At 33.9% G+C, this 24,232-nt stretch overlaps 1 protein-coding gene across 3 annotated transcripts in view; it reads left to right on the forward strand.

Moving 5' to 3' along the window:
* The window catches only part of LOC136039575 (synapse-associated protein 1-like), a 59,327-nt gene extending 39,827 nt beyond the window's left edge, over positions 1-19,500 (forward strand). The window contains exons 8-10 of one of the 3 annotated variants that reach the window (XM_065723425.1): positions 6,609-6,736; positions 12,899-12,976; positions 17,934-19,500. In XM_065723425.1, the coding sequence (XP_065579497.1) occupies positions 6,609-6,736; positions 12,899-12,976; positions 17,934-18,085 (358 nt within the window). In that variant the 3' untranslated portion in view covers positions 18,086-19,500. Of the gene's footprint in view, positions 1-6,608; positions 6,737-12,898; positions 12,977-14,989; positions 15,182-17,933 lie in introns of those variants that run through there. The other 2 variants (XM_065723424.1, XM_065723426.1) reach the window with 2 other exon arrangements.
* The last annotated feature ends 4,732 nt before the right edge of the window (positions 19,501-24,232 follow it).

A 24,232-nucleotide genomic window follows, 5' to 3' on the forward strand; every position in this document is an offset into this window, starting at 1 on the left:
TTCCCCTCTGATAACCATAAAGCAAAAACAGATAGATATGTAAAATCAGTGCAAACCAATCTGTTTTTGTTTTACGGTACTCGAGGGAAATTTACATTTATGGAGGTACGACCTTTTGATACCCGACTGACGATATGGTGGTATTGTTTATTAAGCATGGCATCATGGTATTTTTCCTTCTTCCTTTCTACCTGCAACTTGGCTATAGAGCCTTGCGGGTTGAACGCGATGATGTATTTGTCTTCCATTGTTTAAATTTATGTGGCATCTAAAATTTGTGAATTAGCTAGTAGCGTGGAGAAACGAGGAATTTAGGTTAGCTTGCCGTGCCAATTCTTGCTGGTCATTGAGAACTGTTTTTCAAGTTAATGATATTCCTTATTTTATCAGAATTTAGACATATTCTAATGACATATTGTTTTTGCGCGGCTACCTATTTTCGGTATTTCACATTAAAACATTAAGTAGGTTAAGCATAATATACATGTTACAATACGCAATAATATATAAATAATAATAATAATAATTTATTTTTAACCCACATCATAACATATTATGGCACTTGTGGAGTAACAAAAAGAAAAAAAAAATGAAATACACTACAAGTAAAATACACTACAAATAGAAAAAACATTACGCTACAATGAGATTAACCGAACAGACGGACCAAAGGATGATGAGGCGATAAACGGTAAAAAGCTGATTCCGACAACCTTCCATACAAGAGGGCCAACTTTGCACTTATATCAGGGATATCAAACTTACATATTTGATGCTGAATGTTTTTTTTTTTTTTAGATTCAATCTTAGCTTATCCATAGCTTTTCTGCTTATTGAGCTCTTCACATTTTGTTTTCTGGGGGAGTACTGGAAAAAATTGAAAAAAAGGAAAACGCTTCCATGTAAAGAACACGATGCTCCTGTAGGAAAGCTGTAAACATTCTAATTCTAGGCAAAGCTTAATATTTATATTTCAAAATATGAATACTTTTCAAAATATTAATCCGTCTATACGAATTGGGGTTTCGCATTGACTATTGGTTAAATTACCAAGGATAGTGAAAATAAAATTTGATCGTTTGGAATGCTTAAGGGGAAGCATTCCCCTTATACATGACCATATACATGTTAAAAATCATCAAAAATCGATTTTTTTTTTATGAAAAATATGGGTCATGTGAAGTTATGCAATCATAATAGTTCGTGCTGTTAAATAATTGATCAAGTAGTTTAGTACATTAATATTGAGACTCATCTGCTTTAAAATGTGAATATTAGTCTCTAGTGTTTCATGCTTCATCACAAGTAAACAAAACGACATTAGACAAATAAAGGAGGACATTTCAGTATTAATATTTCAGTAATTCTTCGTTTCAATAATTTTTCAGTATAATCGATATTAATTCATAAAATGTACTAGTTAATTCAATTGAGCAAATAATATATCCAGTAGTTTGGTACATTTGTATTGAGACTTGAGAGCTCAAAAATACGAATTATTATTTATTAATTTTTATTTATTAATTATTTATTAATTATTATTATTATATTACATTATTATATTATTATTATTATATTATTATTATTAATTATTTATTAATTATTATTTATTAATTAATTATTAGTCTCTAGTGTTTCATGCGTCATCACAAGTAAACACAACGACATTAGACAAATGAAGTGGAACGTTTTTTTTTGGAAAGTCCTTTTCAATGCGAGTCATCATCGCGTGGGGAATTTTATTCGATAGTTCTCTGGAATCGCTTTGTTATTTAGGACCAAGACAACAAAATACCAGGAAATAGGACAGAGTAACTTCGGGGAAAATTCCCCGTGTGATCGTTTATCTAAGCATACATAAATTGAGGATCTTGTATAGTAAACGGGTGAACAAATCAAGCTAGAAACTTTTAATTGATTGTGAAATTGTTTTGATACCATGTGAAAGAGGGCAGACGCTTCAAGCCTAGATACTTTCAGTCGATTTAAAGGAAAGAGAATTTAGGAAAGGATATGGAACAATATTGTTGATTTTGACCTTGTAGAAAGGGGCTCAAGTCTAATGTATCTTGCCAGAACTACATTATCATTTGACCCTTAAAGAAATGATCCGTATCGAACAAGCTAATTCAAAAGGTGTCTTGTAACCTTATTATCAATGACATTTTACACCTTTCTTTTTTAATTATGGAGACAAAATCAGTTAGTCCAGAAACTTTTGCTTTTTAAAAATAAATTTTATTTATTAATTTATTATATTTATAATAAATAAATATCTTACTTAGTATTATTACAGAGGGAATCATGAAACTGAGCTGAGCCTCAGGTCACAAAAGACCCATTACCCCCCACGCTAAAGAAGACTAATTAATCTTGCGGGACATACAGTTAATCTTCCCATCAGGTCTAGTTCTTTAGGGAATTGGTATCCCCTCGAGTGGTGGTATTTTCAGATAAGGTTGGCCCAAATTTTTCCCTTCGTAGAAGGACCTTCTTGAATATTGTCTGTGTCCACCATTGTTTTTTCCCCATCCTGATCACACCCGCCAGTTTCAGGCTGACTTGGGCAGGTATTATGTATCCCTCGAAGAAAAGGGGGAAGTGTTCCACTGCTCGCCAACCAACAGCAGCCATTCACACTCAATCCTCAGAACCGGAACTAGCAAAAGAACTTCTTTTTCCTGCTTCAGATTGCTCCTCAAAGGATATTCCCTCGCGGCACGGTTGGTACTTCATTTGCGCGGGAGGATTTACCACCCGGACATGATTTTGGCAGCCATTAGTGACTTTGGTCAATTCAATCTCGGCAGCGCATTCCACAATGTGCACTGCCTCATGTTCAGACACTGAGCAGGACGACCAGTGACTGGGTGAGGACTGAAATGAGCACTAGTAGGCCCCCTTTTGTGGATAGTAACAGACCTGTAATTTCCAGGGGAAGCACAAAAAGATTATTATCGCTATCCCCCAAAGGGGGCATAAACTCAGGTCAAATTCATCATTTAGAGTTTGTTCGCTATAGCGCAGAATGAATGTCTGCTTAATTTACGCTTTTTCAAGTATCCCAGTCGATACTTTGACGCACCTTGTAACATTCTACGATCAACACGCTTCATTTTTAGTAGTGATTGTCCTAAGCGAAATGTGGCCCTATTTACGAACGCCGAATGTCTGATTCAAATGCCCCGATTCGAATGCCCCCCACCCCCTGACCAGCTAACTTAAAATCTGGGTGCAATTATTTATTTGTATAAATCGCAAACTTAACAGTGAAATTGCTTGACAAAGCTGTTAAAAAGATGAGTCAAAAGTCGTGATTTCTAAGCGTCAATTTCTCTTTTAAAAAGCAACTGCAGAAAAAACCTACGCATAACCAGACGGGAAGCGTCAGCAAAAAAAAATAATAAATAAATAAAGCCCTGTGTAAAGTATGGATTTCTCACTCACTCGGCCTATCTGTCTTGGCTTTTCTACAATTAGCCATAGCTTGATGCCTTGCAACTACTTGATTTTAATTCAAAATCACGACCGAGTCCGTTGATTTTGAATTAAAATCAAGTAGTTGTAAGCATCAAGCCATTGTTTAATCGTAGAAAAAACCGAGATAGATAGCCCGAGGGAGTGAGAGGCAAATCTGGCATAAACCCTTTTCAGAATCCACTAATTCTTTTGTAGAATATCTAGTAACAGGGGACCGAGCGCAACTTAGTGAAAAGAAAAATATGGCCATATGGCCCTGTGTTGTAAGTAATTCTTTTGTAGTGTATTTAGTGCCATGGGACCGAGCTTAATTTGGTGAAAAGAAAAATACGGCCGTGTGTTATAAGTAATTCTTTTGTAGTATATATTATTTTATTCGCTGCAGAAGTTAAAACCATTAGGTTATAGGACTTATGGGTGTTTCTACCGATATTTATATGAAAAAATGTTTTCCAAAACTAATTAAGGCCTTAAACGAATCTTCTTAAAGTCGTAACCTATCTAGATTTTTTTTTATGTTTGGAAATGATCAATTAGCTTGTTACGGTCAGTCTCACATAATTTTCTAAGCGAACTATAATACTTTTCATACAAATTTTTATTATTGTAATTTTCCTGCCGCAATGCGTGGATTTAATTTGAAGCAATTAAGACTCACTTCGCAGCTATCATATGGGAGTGACTTTCTCTGGAAGCTCGGAATCAAACGATTTGTCAACAAACCAATTGCGCTTTGAATTTCTTCCTACTTATGTTGAAGGCTTTCAACCTTCAGTGGTTTCTGATATCAGTCAGCAGAGAATCAAAAAAAAATATTAGGGGCTAGGGAGGGATAAACTAAGTTTCCCAAAGTTGGTCCTATCTAGATCGTTTTAACGCCCAAAAATGGCATGCGGATTCAGGAAAAAGTGTAGTGAGAAAACTCGAGAAAAAATTTACATATATACAATCATTGATTGTTTAATATATATCAAGATAATTGAAAAGTGGCAATAGTAAAGATCAGTATACAGAATGTTGATGAGTAAATATTCACATCTAAACGAGTTTCTCTATTGCTAGGTTGCCCAAAATCCTCCCCTGTTTGGCAAAATGTAGACACTATTTTAAGTCTCAGTGGAAGCATATCAAATCCCTAATGTTCAGTTTCTCTCGAGTTTTCCATGTTTTTTTTTCAAGAATTCTATCCTCTTTAAATATATTGATGCTAAATTCCATGTTTGGACTAGCTCTGTAAATAAGCTGTTTCCTCTTTCAAAGGATCTCCGCTGTGCTTTTTATGTTTTCAGAGACAGGATTAGGCGAACTAGTCTATCCCATTGGTATGAGTTTCTTTTGCTCTCAATTTTTAAATATTGCTTTTTTTGCCGGGCCTTGAAAAAAAGTTGTAAGCAAGTAAATTCTTTTTTTTTGCTTTTTTTGGGAGGGGGGCATATCTTGGCTATTGCTGATTTTGGTTTGGAAGTAGATGGTTTTGTCTCAAAGAGGAAGGAATTGCTAGCTATCCATGGTGTGATCCTTTAGTTACTCCAATTCGTTCAATTAAGTGTTTTAGCGAAATTTTACGTTGAACTAATACTTGCAGTTAATTTAGCGACTGCTCCTGGCTAATTATGAACTTGCACGATTCTCGATTTTATGTTACAGATATAAACATTCGTATCACATCTCTACTATTTTGCAAACCAAGATTAAAATATTAGATGCTACAGTGATGACAGGGGTTAAATAAGGTTCTGAAGTATTGGCGCTTCGAAAAACGGAGGAAGATTTGCTTGATGTTTTCCAAAAAAATTGCCCATGTATTGTTCTGGTTTCCCGGATGACTGAGCGTATTTCAAACAGTAGACTTTACGAAAAGTGTGGTTCAATCCTGCTTTCTGGGGCTATAAGGAGAGATAGATTGAGATGACTAGGGCACGTTCTGAAGATGAGGAATGACAGATTGCCGAATATAGTCCTTTTTGGCCAACCGTCTAGGGCTAAACGGAAAGCAGGTTGTCTGCGGTCGGGGTGGGAGAACGTCATAAAGAAAGATTTAAGGGAAATGAGTACTTCCTGGGAAGGTGTAAAGAGGGAGGTTTTGGAAAGATTAGGATGGAGGAGAAGCGTGGGTTGCTGTGTTGACCTCAGGTGGCTTGGTGCTGCGGTGAGTTGTTAGGAGTAGTATTAGTTGCTCTACCATATTTTTATATTAGTATCGTATCGGTCGTATTGGCTTCTGGTCTGTGGATTAACGACGCTTCTTGACTATGAAGGTTATTGCTTTCGGCACCGCGACAGCTGGGATGTAACCCGGGGTCCTATGTTGCCAAGTGAATATCAGTCTTCTGTGCCATATTGGTATCGTATGAATGAATTAATAATATTGAAAGTATGTCAATACTTTCGTTTGACAGAAATTACCTTTTGTATGTAAATTTGTTTCTACCATTGTTTAAAATGCGATTCTATCATTTGCTAATGCCGCCATAACCAAATTCAGCCATAGTACGAAGGGGTTACACTCGTATCCCAGCATGCCGTTAATTGTTTCTGAGACCATACTGGCTAATCGTGACAGAACAAAACGTAAAGAAGAGAGAAACAAGGATAATAACAGCCTATGGAAAAAATAGGACAATGCAGTAATTTCGGTTAAGACCTCCGCTTGACCGTCTTCAGTGCAGAATAATACAAAAAAAAATTCCAAAGGATGATATAAAATTCAAACCTTAATCGGTGTTTTTTATTATTCTGCTCTGGACGGTGAAGCGGAGGTCTTGACTGAAACATTTGCATTGTCCTGTGCGTTTTTTTTTCACTCGCTGTTATTATCCTCATTTCTCTCTTCTTTAGGTTCTTTTTTTCGTTTTGTCAGAATGCCGTCGTGGCCGACGTGTGAATACGTATCCTGTTTTATGAATAAAATAAGTTAAATATAACCTTTGTAGGTCTTACAGTAGGACTAACTACTTTTCTATTTTATATATTTTCCGAATTTTAATTATTTTGTTCTTTCCAATTTCTCACTTTCCTTTAAAGTTGTAGTGTGAGAAAGCAGGAAGAGATTAATAAACGTCACTTTATTTCTTAATGCTCTTTTTTAAATGAATGGAGCGAAATAAATCTTCTCACTTATTTCTTAGGGTGAAGGAAGAGGAATTTTGGCGGAATTATTTTTACCGAGTGAGCCTAATTAAACAGTCCAGTGAACTTTCTTCGGCTAATAAAGATGGAACGGAGAAGATCTCCAGGGATTCTAGCCTCGAGTCAGGTGAGAAAATATTGGATTTCCTTTATATTAAAACACTGGATTTGTTCAGCTTTAGCCTATGGCTATATCAGGTAATAATTCCAAAGCATCCTATGCTCATCATCATCCTTGTTTGAATTTGGGGCGGGCCAAAATATCCACCATTATTTATAGCAATGAGACTGAAATTAACGAATTAGATGTATAGTAAACCCGAAGCACAGGATCAAATTTGAAGACCCCCCCCCCCAAAAAAAAAAAAAAATCTGAAAATTACTATAAAGCAATCATAAATGCTTGCTCTTTCCTTGAATCCATACCTTGAATTTGGTCTGGTATACTACTATATATATCATAATATACACATATAGTATAAAAATATAATATATAGTATATAATGTAATATAATATATAGTAATATTTAGTATATTTATAGTATACTAATATAATGTACTACTATATAGTAGTATGACAGTAGTAGTATTATACTACTATACTACTTACATACGTTGGCTAAAGCTAACGTATAGTAAGTAACTTATAGTATAGTATAATTAGTATAGTAAACCCAAAGCACAGGATCAAATTTGAAGAAGCCCCCCCCCAAAAAAAAAAAAAAAAATCTGAAAATTACTATAAAGCAATCATAAATGCTTGCTTGTTCCATCCTTTCCACTATATAATATAATTTTAACCAGACCTTGAATTTGGTCTAGTAATATATAGTATAATAATATAATGTACTACTATATGGTAGTAGTGGTAGTAGTAGTATTATTATACTACTATACTACTTATATACGTTGGCTAAAGCTAACGTATAGTAAGTAACTTATAGTATAGTATAATTAGTATAGTAAACCCAAAGCACAGGATCAAATTTGAAGAAGCCCCCCCCCCCCCAAAAAAAAATCTGAAAATTACTATAAAACAATCATAAATGCTTACTTATTGCATCCTCAAAAGCTCCACTATATATTTTACCGTTATATTTTGCAATAGAAAACGATGAACGCTAAAATTTTACAGTCGAAGCGACGAAGAAAATAGTTGCTTTATTGTAGTAGTAGTAGTAGAACAATTTTATTGAAAATAATCATTTTTTATATAATAGCACAACAAAAGCAGAGCTTGCGAGGATGTGCTAAAACAAAAAAAAAAGAAAAAAAGTATGGAGAATGAGACCATTTACCGAAACCAACATAAAAATAAGCAACGAAACACTACAATATAAGTATAAAACCCCAAATCAGCACATAAAAAATACAAAAAAATAACCCACTGAAAATATAATTAATCTGTTTCGAAAGCATACCTACCGAGTAACTCCCACACGTAAATCAGATTTAAACTGGTTAAAATTGCCATTATCCTTAATTTCCTTACTAAGTTTGTTCCAAAGCTTGGTAGTTCTATAAACAAGAGAAAAAGAAGACCTACTAGAAGCAAGTCGAGGAACCTCAATATTTCCTCGCATCCAAGTATCGTGTTGGTGAACATTTTTCTCACAAAATATACCTGCAAAACTATCTAAAAGGCCCTCATTATGATACTTATATATATAAAAATCACGCAATTCGGCTACAGGCATTATATTTATTTCACTATAGACCAACTTCATGGACTCCCGGTTCCCCACACCACAAAAAACTCGGATAGCTTATTTTGGATCACACGGATTGGACCAAGTAACGAGGGTAAAGTACCAAGCCATATCGAGGAACAACACAAAATATAAGGGGAAATAAGGGGAAAATATAACAACTGTAAAACATTTGGGGAGAAAATATGTTTTAATTTACGCATCATACCTAGGTTACGCGACAGTATTTTAGAAATCGACTTCACATAGTCCTTAAGTGATAGGGTTTCATCAACGCTAATTCCGAGGTACTTGGTGAGCCGTGTTCGAGATCGAATTAAATGTTAATTAACGAATTAGATGTATAGTAAACCCTAAGTGGAGGATCAAATTTGAAGAAGCCCCCCCCCCCACAAAAAAAATTGCAATAAAAGAATCATAAATACTTTTTCGATCCCTAAAGGTTCCACTATATATTTTCCCGTTATATTTTGCAATAACAAACTATGAACGCTAAAATTTATACAGTCGAAGCACTGATGAAGGGTGAAGAAAATAGTAGCTTTGTTGTAATGTATAATAGTGAGCTATATATTTATCTGTCGAGAGGGGGGGGGGGAGGGATGCAAAGTGAGGCAATGGGCTTAGAGAAGGTTATAAGTAAGTATTTATGATTATTTAAATTAGTTTTCAGAATTTTTATGGCTTAGTTGCGGTATGCTTCAAGTTTATTATACATACGTGTTGAGAGGGATGTTGAATTAACCAAAAGGCACTCTATGCATACTGCTACCACTAATACTGCTGCTAATTCTACTACTGTTACAACGACTACTACTAATGATGTTGAGGGTAGAAAGGCAAAACTTTCAGAAAATAATTAGAGGGATGTTGAACTAAACTGAACCACATTTTGTGCACGTTCTTTGTCAAAGTGCGTATCAGCAATACCCCAGAAATGGTCTAAGTCATTAAGTTGAGAGTTTCAGGGCATGTCAAGGGGATGTCGAACTAGAAAAAATGCAAAATATGCTTACTACTATCAAGGGTATTACTAATGCCACTTCTACTAGAAATACTACTACTACTACTACCCCTATTTCTACTACAGCTACTCCTATGACGACTACTACTTTTTCTTTTATCAAACTTCATGTATATTGAGCGTGGTATAGGAGTGTAATTGTTTGAGACATATAAAAAGACTGCATCTTTTTTTAATTGTATATCCAACGTAGGCTTAGTTGGAATGTAGCAAAGAACAAATCAAAGGGAGTCAGACAGCGGAATCACTTAAATATGACATAATACCCAGAGAAGCAACTTTTCAAAAGACACATGGGTTATATTGTCTCTTGTTAAAAGATGCGTGCCTGTCTATCAGTTTTGAAAAATGTCAATTGTCAAAAAAATGCTGGAAAACTTCCAGCATTTACTTTCATACATAATACATAATTCCACAAAATACACTGATACAATTGCAAATTACAAAATAGCAATTCTGAGTTCTTCTTCATCTCAGTACGAATTAATTCAAGTGGGTAGAGGAATTAGACAAGAAGGAATTGTTTCTCCTTACATACTCAATTCATGTTTAGCTACTGCTCTTAATTCTCTTTCTTGCTCTTTTGTTTCATTATCTCGAAATCTGTCTTACATTGCATATGCTGATGACATTATCCTTCTAAGCCGGTCCAAGTCTAGTCTTGTTTCTAATTTTAATATTTTAATTAATTGTTTAGAAGATTTGGGCCTTTCTATCAGTTTTGAAAAATGTCAATTTTTTGTTGTAAATTGTTTAGAGGATAATGTCAGGGCGACTCTCGATTGGCGGCAATGGTGTTATTTTCCAGTCGTCGCCTATAGTCACTTATTTGGGATCACCTTATGCTGCTTCGAAAAGAGATTTTAAACCAATCCTGGCTCAGCATGTTCAGATGAGACTACGCAAGGCATTTGGTCTTTTAATTCGTTTTCGGGGTATTTACCGTCGGGACGTCCTTGGTCGTACGTATAGCGCTGTTGCTCTGCCTCACGTATTGTTTCCGTCCCTCCTCTTCCGTAATTTCAGACCTTCTGATCTTTCGCCCATTAAAGTTTCTTATTTTAAGTTTTGCAAATTTTTACTTGGTTTCCCCCTTTCTTTTAGCAACACTGAGATTGTTTTAAAGCTTAAAGTGAAGGATCCTGCAGTCTGTATAAAGAAAAAATGTAAAACATTTGAAGACAAGGCGAAAATTATCCTTTTAGGCCACAATTTATTTCCGTTTTTTAGTAACAGTTCTGGCTCTTGATGATTTACGGGCTAAGTTATTTAGCAAGTGTTTTTGTATCTTTTTTTCTCTTTTTAAGTTTTTGATCAATATTTGATATTTTTTTATTGTAAGCGTTATCATTTGTCTTTCTTTGTATTTATATTGTAGCCTACTCTTCATTTTTTGAGGAAAATAAAGAAAATAAATAAATAAATGAATATCATCTTGTATATGAAGATGCAGTTTTGTCAGAAGTTGCATTTTGTCTTAATATATTATACTTTACTAATATTATTGATGGTTGCAGTCTATCACATATGGTGCCATTTCGAAATTTTAGACATTTTATGGCGAAATTTTTAGATATTTCCAAATTTTAGACATTTAGGCGACATTTTAGACAATCAGGTAACAGAGTCAATAACTAATGATATCATGTCCCATGTTCATAAGAAGACTGGAAATAATGTGCATTCAAATTTTCTAAGATTAATTGTAATTAATTAATTGTAATAAATTAAGATTTTCTAAGATAAATTTTCTAAGATTAATTTATCTAAGATAAATTGACGGAAATAACAACTAACTCTGGTTACGCGTATAGAGTGCTTGTAATTGTCCATCCTCTGCTTTTTTTCTTTTTTTTTGAGAAAATAAGCAGAAAAGGAAATATAACTCTTATTTGCGAAACGCCATCTTGTGTATTGTAAGGTATTGAGCCATTGGAATGGTATAACTAACTCTTCTCCTGTGAGATAGCTTAAGCTACTGGTTAGAGCTATCTAAGTTAAAATCATTCCCTTAAGTTCTTGGAAAATTTAATGCCAAGATTCAGTGCTTACAGTGTTTCTACCATCTTGAGTTGTGCGAGCTCAAATGCTATCTATATAAATAGCAAGATCTACTGTGTTCATCGGAAAATCGATGATAATGATGACCGGACGGTATTTGCTTTTGTCTTTTTTTTGTGCTGATTGATCTGCTCTTTTTAAGCACATGCAGCTTTTTCTCAGGTCTATGTCTCAGCAGAACCGTTCCTGGGGGGTGGAATAACTGGGGCAGTTGTCCCGGGTGCCATGGCTTGGGGCCCGTAGCGGGGAATCCCCAATTCAATCCAATTTTTCACTTTGATTCGGCTTTTTTTGCTTATATTGGAGTCGGGAGGAGGCGGTGTAATTGATTCTTCCTTGGGCGCTACCTACCCTAGTAACGGCTCTCTGTGTCAGTCACTGGTTTCTAAGTGGGTATGCGTTTAACTAAACCACGGTGTAACTGAACCCCTTTGCAACTGAACACCCGTATAACTGAACCACCGTGCAACTCAACCCCATTCAACTGAACCCTCGTGCAATCGAACTTCCGTACTTAATTTTCCAGTATTCTACAAAAATGAGGCAATATCATCGGGCAAACCACAAGTTAGAATCTTTACATGTTCAACCTTGTTGGAATTGTTTGGTTTTTAAAGTCATTATATAAAAGCCTGTCGAGATGATTCATAGAAAAGTTCTGTTTTCTTCTCACAAAAACAGGGAAAGTTGGACGTCACTAATCATTAAAGCCAGATTTATTTTTCCTTTTCTTATGCCTGTTTATGTTTTATGTCTTCGCCCTGCCACTATCCGAAAACACCCCTCCCCATCAAATCCCCCCACGGGAAATACGCAATACTACCCCTCTGGTGACTGGTAGGTTTCCAGTCACTTTTAACTTACAAAAAAGGACTAGAACTCTCAATTTCTAATCGAATGAGCTTCCTCCGAAGTTTTGACGACCATGAGGTGGAGGTCCGGATGAGGAAGGGGCGGTTTCCCTCCTATACGAATAAATCCTGTTTATTTAGTCTCATAGTAACAGCCTAGACCAAAAATATTCCCAGAAATCAAGAGGGATTAAATATCAATTTCATATTTTGATGTGTTTAAAAAAAAATTGTCCCCCCCCCCCACCAGAAAAACAACCTCTTAAGCAAAAGTCCTGGATACGGCCCTGTGGATTTTCTATCAATTTCTACCTTCACCCTCCTACTTCCCAAAATTTCTACCTACTTCCCGAAATAAGCTTTTTGCTATCAAGTAGGTGGTAAAGCCAACTTCTTGGCTTTTTTTTTTCTTTTTAAGTGAGAGGTAATGCCACATATTTTGTATGTATTGGCACCTCAAATTTTATGAAGAAGTAGAAACTGTTGCTGAGTAGGAGAGGGGTCTTAAACTGGCAAAATGTTCGAATTAGGCCAGAATTTTTAAGAGTGAAGTCCTTAGCATCAATCTTGTCGACATCCCCTCCTGTTAGCTGGTATGTATAACTTTTGAATATTTTAACTCGTTTCTTATTTCCTTTTTACAGAGGGACCTGACCCACCCAGTGAATCTAACGATTTGGATGAAAACTTGAAAAAGCTAGGAATTCAAGGCAAACCTAATGGTAAGATTTCTTCTCTATCATATTTGCCAAATTTTAGTTCTTTTATTCCGTTTCTTGCTGTATGCTAGTTCTTTAAAACTTATTTTCTCATTTTCTTCACTAGTATCTTTATGGGTCAATCATTTTTAATAACTCATCAAACCTTAAAGATTAATTTATTTTGGAATCTCTTGTTTTGCAATTGAAATGCGTAATTTTTTAATATGAATTACTTTGTCCCAATATGGATGCTTTAGTATATAATGGCACATCTTGTTAATGGAATCAGTACGCTGTAGCGTAGCCAGGAGATGGGCTTTAGGCTTCAGGCCAATTTTTCTACGTGTTCTTCTTAGGAAACCGGAGAGACCAGAGATCATTTGCGGAGTTCCTTGCCTCATATCCTTAGTGTGCCTCCAAAGGTGCTTAGTGCATCCAAGAAGAGTCGCCAGTCGTCTCTTATCGCTGTGGTCACTCAGACATATTCCTATTCGGGTTGGATTTAGGCATTGAGATTTGTGAGGTCAGCCAGGTAGCTGCGTCGTCGTAGGGTGTTTTTGGGCCGTCTTCTTCTGGTACCACGGGGCTACCACTGAAGGACGACCTTCGGTAGGTGAGTTTCGAGCATGCATGTTGACCTTATTTCAATGTAATGTAGAACTGGAAATAACGTAAACCGAAAATCCAGAATTATCGGTAACTTTTGAGGGGAAGGGATCAAATCCCTGAAATCCTCTTTGGATGTGGCTAACCATTCAGTTCGTATTTTGTCTTCTGTACACATAGATTCCTTGCTTCCCCCATAGTTCTGCACATAGAACGGATAGAAAATATCTAGAGATTGATTGAAATATTTGAAAATTTGTGTATCTATGGATGAAAACATTTTTTTTAGTTAAAGGATCTGCCTCTCAGAAAAAATTATCTGACTCTAGCTGCTTATAATACATAATTTATTACATAAATTAAACTATCACAGGCCCTGACGGGAATAATGTGAATTTTTTAGTCAAAATGAACACAAAAAGAGAAATGTGAAAAACAGGCAATAGACACTGATAAGGCATTTTTTTTTTTTTAACCTTGAGGTAACGAATTGGTAACGAGGTAACGAGGGTAGGTTTTTTTTTAATTTGAAGTGACGAAGGGGGTGGATATATATATATAAATATATATATATATATATATATATATATATATATATATATATATATATATATATATATATATATATATATATATATATATATATATATATATATATAAAATCCTAACAATCATCCTAAGCAAGCAGTACTAAACTTGAGAATGCGGAATGGAGATGTAGATTTGAGTTCTAATCAAGCATTTGATTTGTTTTTTTGCTATAACAATAACAAAATTCAATTTTTTAATGCTATATTTTAGCAACATAAACGTAATATTTCTGACCTAAGTAACAAAAAGGGACCAAGTCCATTTTTCCTAATTTTGCAGGAGAGCAAAATAAAAACGCGCAATGAAAAAATCATTCTGACAAATCAGGATTTAAGAAACTTGAAACTTTAAAGACGGGCTCCTAGTTAATTTTTTATTGGAATTCACTGGAAATGTCCAAATTGCTGAATTGTTGGTTACTTAGAAGATAAGGGACTTGTGCTCTTTTTTACACCCTTTTGGAACAATACATAACTTGGTCAGAATTAGAGATAAGCCCATTTTGTATAGACCATTCCATAGAACTCCGAGTTCTTTCGAACCATATGCCTAACTAATTTTTGGAAAAAAAAACGAACTTAGGCTCTTCTGCAAAACACCGCGGACATAGAACTCGAGTCTAGTCAACACTGCCTACATGTTACGGACAAAATTTGCTTTGCAACATTACATAGCGTATCGCTAAGTCTTAAGTTAGGCTTGTTGAAAAGTTTCTATTCCGTAGTGTGAAAGAGTGATTACACAGATAAAGATAACGACTTCGGTGGTTATTCTATTAATTTTTGTTTAATTAGTATATCTTCTCTTTGACTAATTATGACTTTTGTTTTCATGCAGCATATTAATGGAATAAAATAGGCAAGATTGTTGTTATTTGCTTCAAATTGTTGCTTCAAAAATAAATTGATGTATGCGTTTGTATATCTGTCATCCATTGTTAAAACGGCACATTATATAATGGAGAATTGTTGATCTAGAAGTGTGTGATTATTATGTGTCCCCCTTTGTTCATTTTTATTTCACTTGATGGAAGTTAGCCACTCTAGTCGTTCTCTTTGTCACCTTAGTTTTTCTTTATATTGCTGTTACTGATTAATATTGTTATTGCAACGTTTTGTTGATTGTGTTTACATATGCCGAGTCTAGTTTTTTCAGTATAAAGCTGAACACTCGGAAGCAGTCGTCTCTTTTTAGTATAGAATATTGGTATGTTTTTCTTTATAGTAAGTATATTTGTTTGTAATGGTTATTAATCACCTTAATTATATTAAAATAATTTAATAAATAAATCCCTTTATTGTAATAGGATCTTTGTTTTGTAATTTATATTGATGAATGTGTCTTGTAAAAGTCTGTGTCACTTTGTTGGGAATTAGGGAAGCTCTGCCAAATACTCGTAACATACTTCCACATTGTAAGGATGGGGGGGGGGGCTCGATCTGTTTGTCCTCATTAATATCTTAATGGAATACTTTTAAGGAAATATTTATGATGGCCAATTATTAGAAGGCTTTTAGAAGGAAAACAAAGAATAGTTAAATTTGAAAATTCCGAGTGCTTTTATGTAGATTCTATTAAATCGCCTTTTTTTTATGGATTTTAGTTTCTGATTTTATTTTTTGATTTTGAGTGTCAAAGTTAGGCCAACTGTAGTGGCTCAGAGACGATTATACGATCTTGTTAGTCAACTGAGATTCACATCCGAAACACCTTAAAATGAAATTAATTTATACTCCCTGATCACTGATCTCACTTAATCGCTAGACTCCTTTAAATAATCCGCGAGTATCTCAATTGGCTCTCAGATATGTAGAGATCTTTACTTATTCAAAAATGTGTATTGTAACTTACTCAGTAACAATAATGGTTGGGGAGCAAGTTCCAAAAAGCTCACGACATAGTTTAGAAAGAAGTCATTTTTTAGCTTCCTTTTTGTTTTCTTTTGAAACCTCCTCTTTCAGTGGCCTCTTTAGTGCGGTCGTCCAATTGGAAGGGGGATTCTCTAGGGTTCCGTTGCTTCTAAGTCATAATGACATCTTCCATTTCACCAAGGGTTTGAGCTGCAGCCTCTTAAGACGTAATGGATACTCTATGTCCTTCTTGTCTTATATGGACTTGATGTCTTCCTTTTTTAGGGACTCCAGTGCCCAGTGGTCAGTGAACTAGTAAAATTAAAGCTAAACTCCGATTTTCGGCGAATTGTGCCTTTGAAAAACTTAGCCATTATACTGGGGCGTACCAAATAGACTTTGTGCTCCTCCCGCCCCTCCAAATCCTAATTTGTCTTGAAATTTTAAGCACTTCTTGTTGTAATTATGAAATAAAACTTGTTTTTCTTTATTATTGCTCCCCACCCCAAAAAAAAGTCCCGCGTAAGTGTCTGTCATAATAATAAAATTTCTTTGCCATGTTTTCAAAGAGGCGCGGCTTAGGGGCACTCCCCCTTCCAGAAAGTTAAACCACTAATTACATTGATGGATGGACAAAAAAACACTTACGAGGGAACCCAAGTTTTGTTGATGCATTCCCTCAACATTAATTCCATATCCGCTCCTGTCTTTGAGGCCCCAAAAATCTTTATTACCAGTCAGAAGTCCCAAGAATAATGCTTCTCTTCATTTAGAACTCCTGAAAGATCTGTCTCGTGACTTAATACTAGAAAAAAAAGCATTTAATCTGTTATAATTCTGCCACTTAATTTTAAATATGATAAATAGATAGAGAGTCGGATTAGTAGTTGAGAAACGTTTGAATGTGCATAAATTCGCTTTAAATGTTGTTTCTTATCTAATTGAAAGGCCATACACAGAAAACATTCATATTTCGAGTCTAGCAAAGACGTCCGTCACGTATGGGGGGGAGCGGACCCCCTCCCCCTAATATTTTTGGTCACTCGGTAAAATCGTGGAATTTCTCGCCACAATGTTTCCGACGCCGCTAAAATTCTTTTTTCGGTTTAGTAAAGACCACAACAACATTGATATGTCGTCTACAGAAATTTCGAACTTGGTCGGTAAACGCTGCAGCTTTACCGACTCCTGCCGTGATTTTACAGGCGATGCCACAATTTTCCATTTGGCTAAATAAACAGCATTAAAAAATGACTTGATATAATATACCGAAATCCGAATCTCGGTTGGTAAATTCAGCAATTTTACCGACTCGTGAAGTGATTTGACGTATTGTATTCAAAACGGACATTATGCTAATTTTTGACAAAAATAGTGGGTAAAAATAACCAACCAATTTGTAAAATCTTTATCCCCACCCCCCGAAAAAAACACATTTTGGCTAGTAACGACCCAGCTAGCAAAGTATTTTTTATTTTCAAGTCTAATCCTTTTCAGTAACAGCAAATGTGTTAAGGATCATGTAATCCCCCTGCCTCAGAAGCAGACATCCCCTAAGATCTAGGGCTAAACCGCTTTCCGGGCAAAATTTGTTAAATCTAAAATAGCGGATTTCACTGGGTTAGTGATACGTCGTATTTTTAGGACTTGATGGTTGAACTGGTCTCGCGAAATTGGCCTCTTTTTCTATTAATTACTTTTGAAATAATTTTATTTTTTTTCATTTTTATTTTATTTATTACTTTGTTTTATTACTTTAATTTTAATTACTTTAGCTTTAAAAATAATTTTAAATTAATTAATTTTAAAATATTTAAGAAAGTTTTGCCCGAAAGCAGATCTTTTTTTACCCTTTTCGTCAGAACATTTTTGGCTATTCAATTACTAATGAAATATTTTTTTTCTTCTTTTTTTGTGTGCGAAAAAAAAAGACACGGAGATAGAGAAAGAATTCCAGGTTGAGCTTCAGGACTTTGAATTGGCGTCTTCTTCTGACAGTGCTGGAAAGGATGATCAAGAATGGGAAAAAGAAATTGAGGAGATGATTGGCGCAGATGATTCAGACACTGTTGATTTAAAGTGAAACCCCCTTTTATCGTACATTTATTGATTCATGTTTTGAAATAAGGAAATCTCAAAAATGTTCAACATTGCTGGTATCTGCCCCCAGTAATTCTAGCGATTCTTTATTCGCAAAGGGTAGCTCATTATATTTACGAGCTCTATGCATTAGTGATTATTTACATGTTTACGTTTTGCTTTTTATTACCCGTCTTTGTCTTTTTTCTTGTTTTTACCACGTTGTCTAAAAGCAGGACTGATATGTATCCTCTGCAATTGCGCAGAGTAGAGCGATATATATATATATATATATATATATATATATATATATATATATATATATATATATATATATATACTTTTCAAGGTGTGAGTTTCTTGAGAAGATGGGAATATAGAGGGTATGGGGTGTAAACATACAAAGGAATGTGTTTAGGAATAAAAACATGGAATTTGAATTAGGATTATAAAAACATGGAATAAAAATTAGGAATATGTTTTTGAAGGAATAAGAACTTACAAAGCATCATTAACGTTTATGTTCATATATCTAACGAATTTGAGATAAAATGATAGGATGAAGTGAGAGGTAATTTGCCATAATCAAGGGTTCAATTTGAATAATATCACTTTCTAATTGTTTTCTTTAAAACGAGGTTGTAGACACTAACTGACATAAACAACATCAAGTAAATAAGTTTTTTTATCACTGAAAAGCTCGTGAAATTAAGTAATTAAGATTTTGACGTATAAGAAACAATGGCTTTCTCTGAGTATTTGACCAGGATTTTGAATGAACAGTTGGATGAACAATACGTTCATATTTGGTCTTTTAAGAAAATCATTCTACAATTCTACTAGTTTCCCCCAAGGATATAAACAATTAATCAGGCTTACTTTGTTCGCCTATCAATTTTCTTATTTTTGTAAAATATTGCACTTTTCTTTTTATAAACATATTTTATGTTTTAGAATCATCAAAAATAAAAACTAGTTAAAATGGCAAATTTATTTATAGAAAAAATGATTTATAGAATTCTTGCCCTTCAGTAAGTTCATACGATCCAATTATATAACACCCAGGATACAAACTAAAGTTTTACGCTTTCTGATTCGACCTTTAATCAGCTTCTCCGGGGACTTGTTATATGCTTTGAAGCAACGTACCAAGCAGATAAAGAAGACTTATTTTCGTAGATAAAGATTGGATTCCCTTTTATCTCCTGTCTTATCTTAGTTGGGTTCATGAGCATACCTCTCCCCCCCCCCCCCCTGTAAGATTATTTTATTAGTAATATTTTTAATTGGAGATAACGACATTGAACCCAAATGTCTTTTCACTAATCGCAAATCAAATTTTTTTAAACCGGTTCTCTAAAAAAAAAAAAAAAAAATGAGGGTAAATTATTATTAAAGAAAGTGAGGGTAATCGCATTTCAGACGCGACCATTTTTCGAAAAGTTGTGCGAATTATGATGATTTTAATTTGCTAAAACTATTAGATGAAAATTACGCCCTTTTTAGGGGTATTAGAGGCTATAGTACCGACAGGTATAGACATTTTTTGTCTTTGGATTGCTACGTGAATTTGATTAAATATTAAAGAAAGTATGATCCCATAAGCGATTATTTATCCTTGGCTATTTCATAAGAGAGGCTCAGATATACTTGTAAAACAGTACCTCGTTCTGTAGAAAATGTGCAGGATTTATACTAAAATGAGAGAATAGTTGAAATAGAATTGCTAAATCATATAATTTTTTTTTTACTTGAAATGCTTTCTTCAAGAGAGAAATGTTCAATATAAATATAAAACTGCAATAACTACAGCTCTCAAAGCAAATATTATTATTTAATATTATATTAAGTTAATTTTATAATTTTACTTGCAGAGACCATTTTTCCAGTCTGTTTCAACTCATCATAAAAAAACATCAGTGGAAAATAGTTAAAAAGAAAAAAGTGAAGTTAGGCGAATGTTTAAATGGAACATTTTCAATCCATTAAATTGTGGCGACCGCAGTTTTTTTTAATGAAAATGCAAAATTATTACATTTTTGCAATCAAATTTATTTTTTGCTATCCTTCGGCTGTTAAATTTGTTCCGACTTTAAGCTTATTATTTTTTTTTTGAATATTTCCAATATAACGGGAGATGTTCCTTACCCAGTAATAAGTTATCAGCAAATGGGATAGGCTGATCAATGGCATATACTTGTTACTCTTTCTTTTTCAATCAGCTTTTACTAGAAAATAAGATGGAAAAGAATATTTTTATTTTTAAAACTTTTATTTCATTTATTTATTAAATTTTATTTATTAAAACTGTTTTAGAGACTAATATGCTACTTTTTCGGATTTTATTATCAAGAAATATGACGTTTTGTGTCAATATTCGCTATTTCCAAAAACTCAGGAAAAACTAGGAATAAATTTCGTCAATGTTCTCTCAAATATATCATTTGCTCATTTAACCACATTTTAAGGGAGGTTCTGTTATTTACATTTTTTAAAGCTTTCATGGACGCATAATTTTTTTGAGCTTTTGTCATCGGAAGAAAGAAAACATTTGTCGGGTATTTTTAAACAGAAAGTTTTTTAGTTTGTGGCGGGGAGAACATCAATATAGCCTTATTGTTGTCTCTCAAATTTTGGGTTCTGTTGCTGTGTATTTGTCTTTAATTAAACCAGTAACGATTTATAGAATTTGATTTAATTTTCGAAAAAAATTGTTTTCAGTAATTAGTGTTCGAGCTTTACATTCCTTGTCTTGTTTGTTCGATATTACTGCATAATCGGTGGTACCTAAAACCACTTTTTACGTGTCGGTTTATTTCATGGTAGTTTATTATATAGGGTTACGTATTTTTAATCCACTTGTGAATAAAATTTAATTTATCGCTGTTATAACAGTTGCTTATATGTTGTTTTTTTTTCTTCAGAAGTTACGGTTAGCCCTAGGGTTACACTGGTATTTCATACACAGCAAAGTTTCCACAACGTGAAGTTAAATTTCAAAACATCGCCTTTCTTCACGTCATATACAAGTATACATAATATTTAAGTCGGTCAATAGGACTTAACCAACATTGAACAGAAAAAAATTAAAATCGTTTAAAGAACATAATCGTTTCTGTTATCTACATTCATTCTCGTACTTCAATCCTTAAATGCTATCGTATAGTTTTGTATTGTGTAGTTGGTTTGCAACTACACGAACAGTCGTGTGTTTTTGACGGATACAACGTGCAACACCGTCCCCCGCATCCGTGTCACCCTTAGACCACCCATATCCAACATGAAATTTGATACGGATTGTGCAGACCGTTTTGAGTTCGTGTTCAATACGAGTTTGGGTCTTCTAAGAATCCATGTCCAACACGCTTGGAACTTGTAAAATGAAGAATCCGTGTCCAACACACTTGGAACTTGTAAGATGAAAACGCTTTATTGGTGGGGATATGGAGAATCTGAAAATTATTTTTGTCAGATCCTCTCAAAACACGTTTAAAACCTGGTGCCTGAAAACAGCTCTTGAGTAGGATGGGTCCATTTCAGATTGAATTTGGGAACTTGATTTAAAAACAAACTTCAAAATTTTGAACTTCTCGGGTTTTTTCTTTCTTTTTTTATTTCCGGTGCGGTTATGTCTGCTTTTGTCAATAAACAATAACCAAGCTTAACTCTAACATGATACTCTTTAACTATGGGGCAAGAAATTATTTGTATTATTGTATTATTCACAAAAATGAGGGGAAGGGGCAAAAGAATTGTTTTTTTTTTTCTAGGAGGGGACGAACTTTTGTTTTTTCAATTCTTTAAATAAAATATACCAAAAAGGTATTTATCACAATCTGGAGGAGGCGATTGCCTGTTTTCTTTGTTTTGCTGAACATTTAAGAGGTAATTTCGTAAATCAAGTAGCATTAAACTTCAGTAAGTCTCTAAGCTTCATCAACTAAACTTTGGTCCATAATATTTTTTTTTAGTTGAAACGACCCTTGAAAGGTTTGGAAGATTGAAAACTCACGTCATACGATCACTAGGGGCCAAAAAAAATTAAGTCAAAAGTTGTTTTTTTTTTTTCGTTTGCAGCTAGGAATGACCTAACTGCAAGGACTTTATTTCAAAATTATTGCACAACCTAATCTCCAACTGAAAAACAACCGAGTTAAACGAAACATAATATCTTTGAAAATATCGAATTTTGAAGTTCAAAAAAAGTACACAAGAGACAAATAACACAACACAGGACTCCAATTGTTTCTATATGAAATTATACTGCCATCTATGATTAAATGATAATAGATGGTAGTAACAAGCTTCAGCCAAGTAAAAACCAAATTACAGGCACTTTATTTAGGATTAATTGCACAAATTAATACATAACTAAAAATAATTTGAATTCATAATAAAGAAAATATAATATCTTCGAAAGGCCAAATTTTAATAGTGTCAAAAGGATTTATTGCCATGAATGTCCGAAATACTTTTTTTTTCTCCTTGGATTTAGTCAGTGTTGTCAGTCAACTTTTTCAGTTTAATGCAAGATTGGATGATGACAGGTTGGATTCGACTAGCTTAGGTTTTTAACCCATTTCTGATATTTATAACCAAATTGAACCTAAAATAACATAATCTCACTTAACTTTTACCATTAAAGCTTTGATAAGACTGAAAAGGCTGATTCGCCAAGCTAGTTGAATCCAATCAGTGAAAAAGGAATTTTGTATATTCACAGGTGGATGTCGACATTAACCAGATTTCGGACATTCTAAAGAATTGGACTTACAAGGGTCGGATCTTCAGCAACTTAATATGGGAGGTTTGGAATTAAAAACTATTAGCACCAAATACAGTGCGACGTCTGGTGACTTCATAAAAAAGGTTAGACCCGCTGGGTACAAAAAAATTCTTTCTTCATCCGCCCTGGATTTTAAAGTACTTGAGAAGAAAGGCAGCAGTTTTTGGGTGAAGCAAGGTCACCAAACGCTAGATGGCGTTTATGATTTCTTTTCAGCACTAGCGTAAATTTCCGCTTTTAAAAGTTTTTCAGATTCCTTAAGACACCATAGGCAAATAATAAGACACAGACTCTAATAATTCCATTTAACAAATTCCAACACAATTTAGCAATCAATGGAAAATTAAGGTGATAAAGGACTTTAGAATTAAGTTAGTACAACAATTTTATTAACTTTATTTTGGCGTCAGTTTGGCGTTGTAATATTGACGTTATTTTAGCAAAAATATATTGAAAACAGATGATTTGTTTTTTTTAACAAGACGTGGAAATGAAACACTTATTAAAAGTCTGAAGATTTCGGCTTCGCATCCCAAAGCCTTCATCAACGGAAAAAAAACAACAACAAAAAAAACTAGTTTAAGCTAAACTATTGAAAAAACAAAGAAAACGTATAAAGACTATACAAAAAAAGGAAACTTCCTGTTTAAATGGGAATTTCCTTTTCGTACTTCTGTTAGTTTTTTGTAAAGCATTTGTTTTTCTTTTTTTTAATTAATTTTGTTTAAGGAAATTTTTTAATTAAATTTAAGTTTGCTTTTGTTTTCTTTCTGTTTTGTTTTTTTGTGTGTGGCATTTGTGATTTCTTTGTTCTTTTTTTCATATTCAGACGTTTAAGCTAGGGTTTTCCACAATATTCGGACTTTTATTATTACTTTTGCATAAGTTTTTTCTTATATTTTCGCTTCAATTGCGATTAAACTGTTATCTTTTGTTTCAAAATGGATGCCAACACTTTTAAAGCAAAATATCCTATAAATAGATTATTACCTTCGTTTCTATAATCCCCCTCCTAAAAAAGACTCTTAACTAAATATTTTAGCATTAACAAACTAGTTAGTTTCTAGTTTCAATAAAGCACAAAAACATAAAAAAGGGGCAGAATCATTTACCACGATACAGGCATGTCAACTAAAAATCAACCTTTTTATGCAAAATAGACACTAAAATTTAAAAAATTTCAAAGAATACAAACATATGAGTGGATGGCAGTTGAAATCTATAGCCGGACACTAGAGTAGCCTATACACTACCAGCTAAATTATGTCCACCTTTAAAACTACTCAAGGCGCATCGCTACTGTTGAGACACCTTGCATATAGAATTAATAATTTTGTTTATAAATAAAAAAAAATAATTATTTAT

The sequence above is a fragment of the Artemia franciscana genome, chromosome 19 (assembly GCF_032884065.1).
Source record: "Artemia franciscana chromosome 19, ASM3288406v1, whole genome shotgun sequence".
Taxonomy (NCBI): domain Eukaryota; kingdom Metazoa; phylum Arthropoda; class Branchiopoda; order Anostraca; family Artemiidae; genus Artemia; species Artemia franciscana.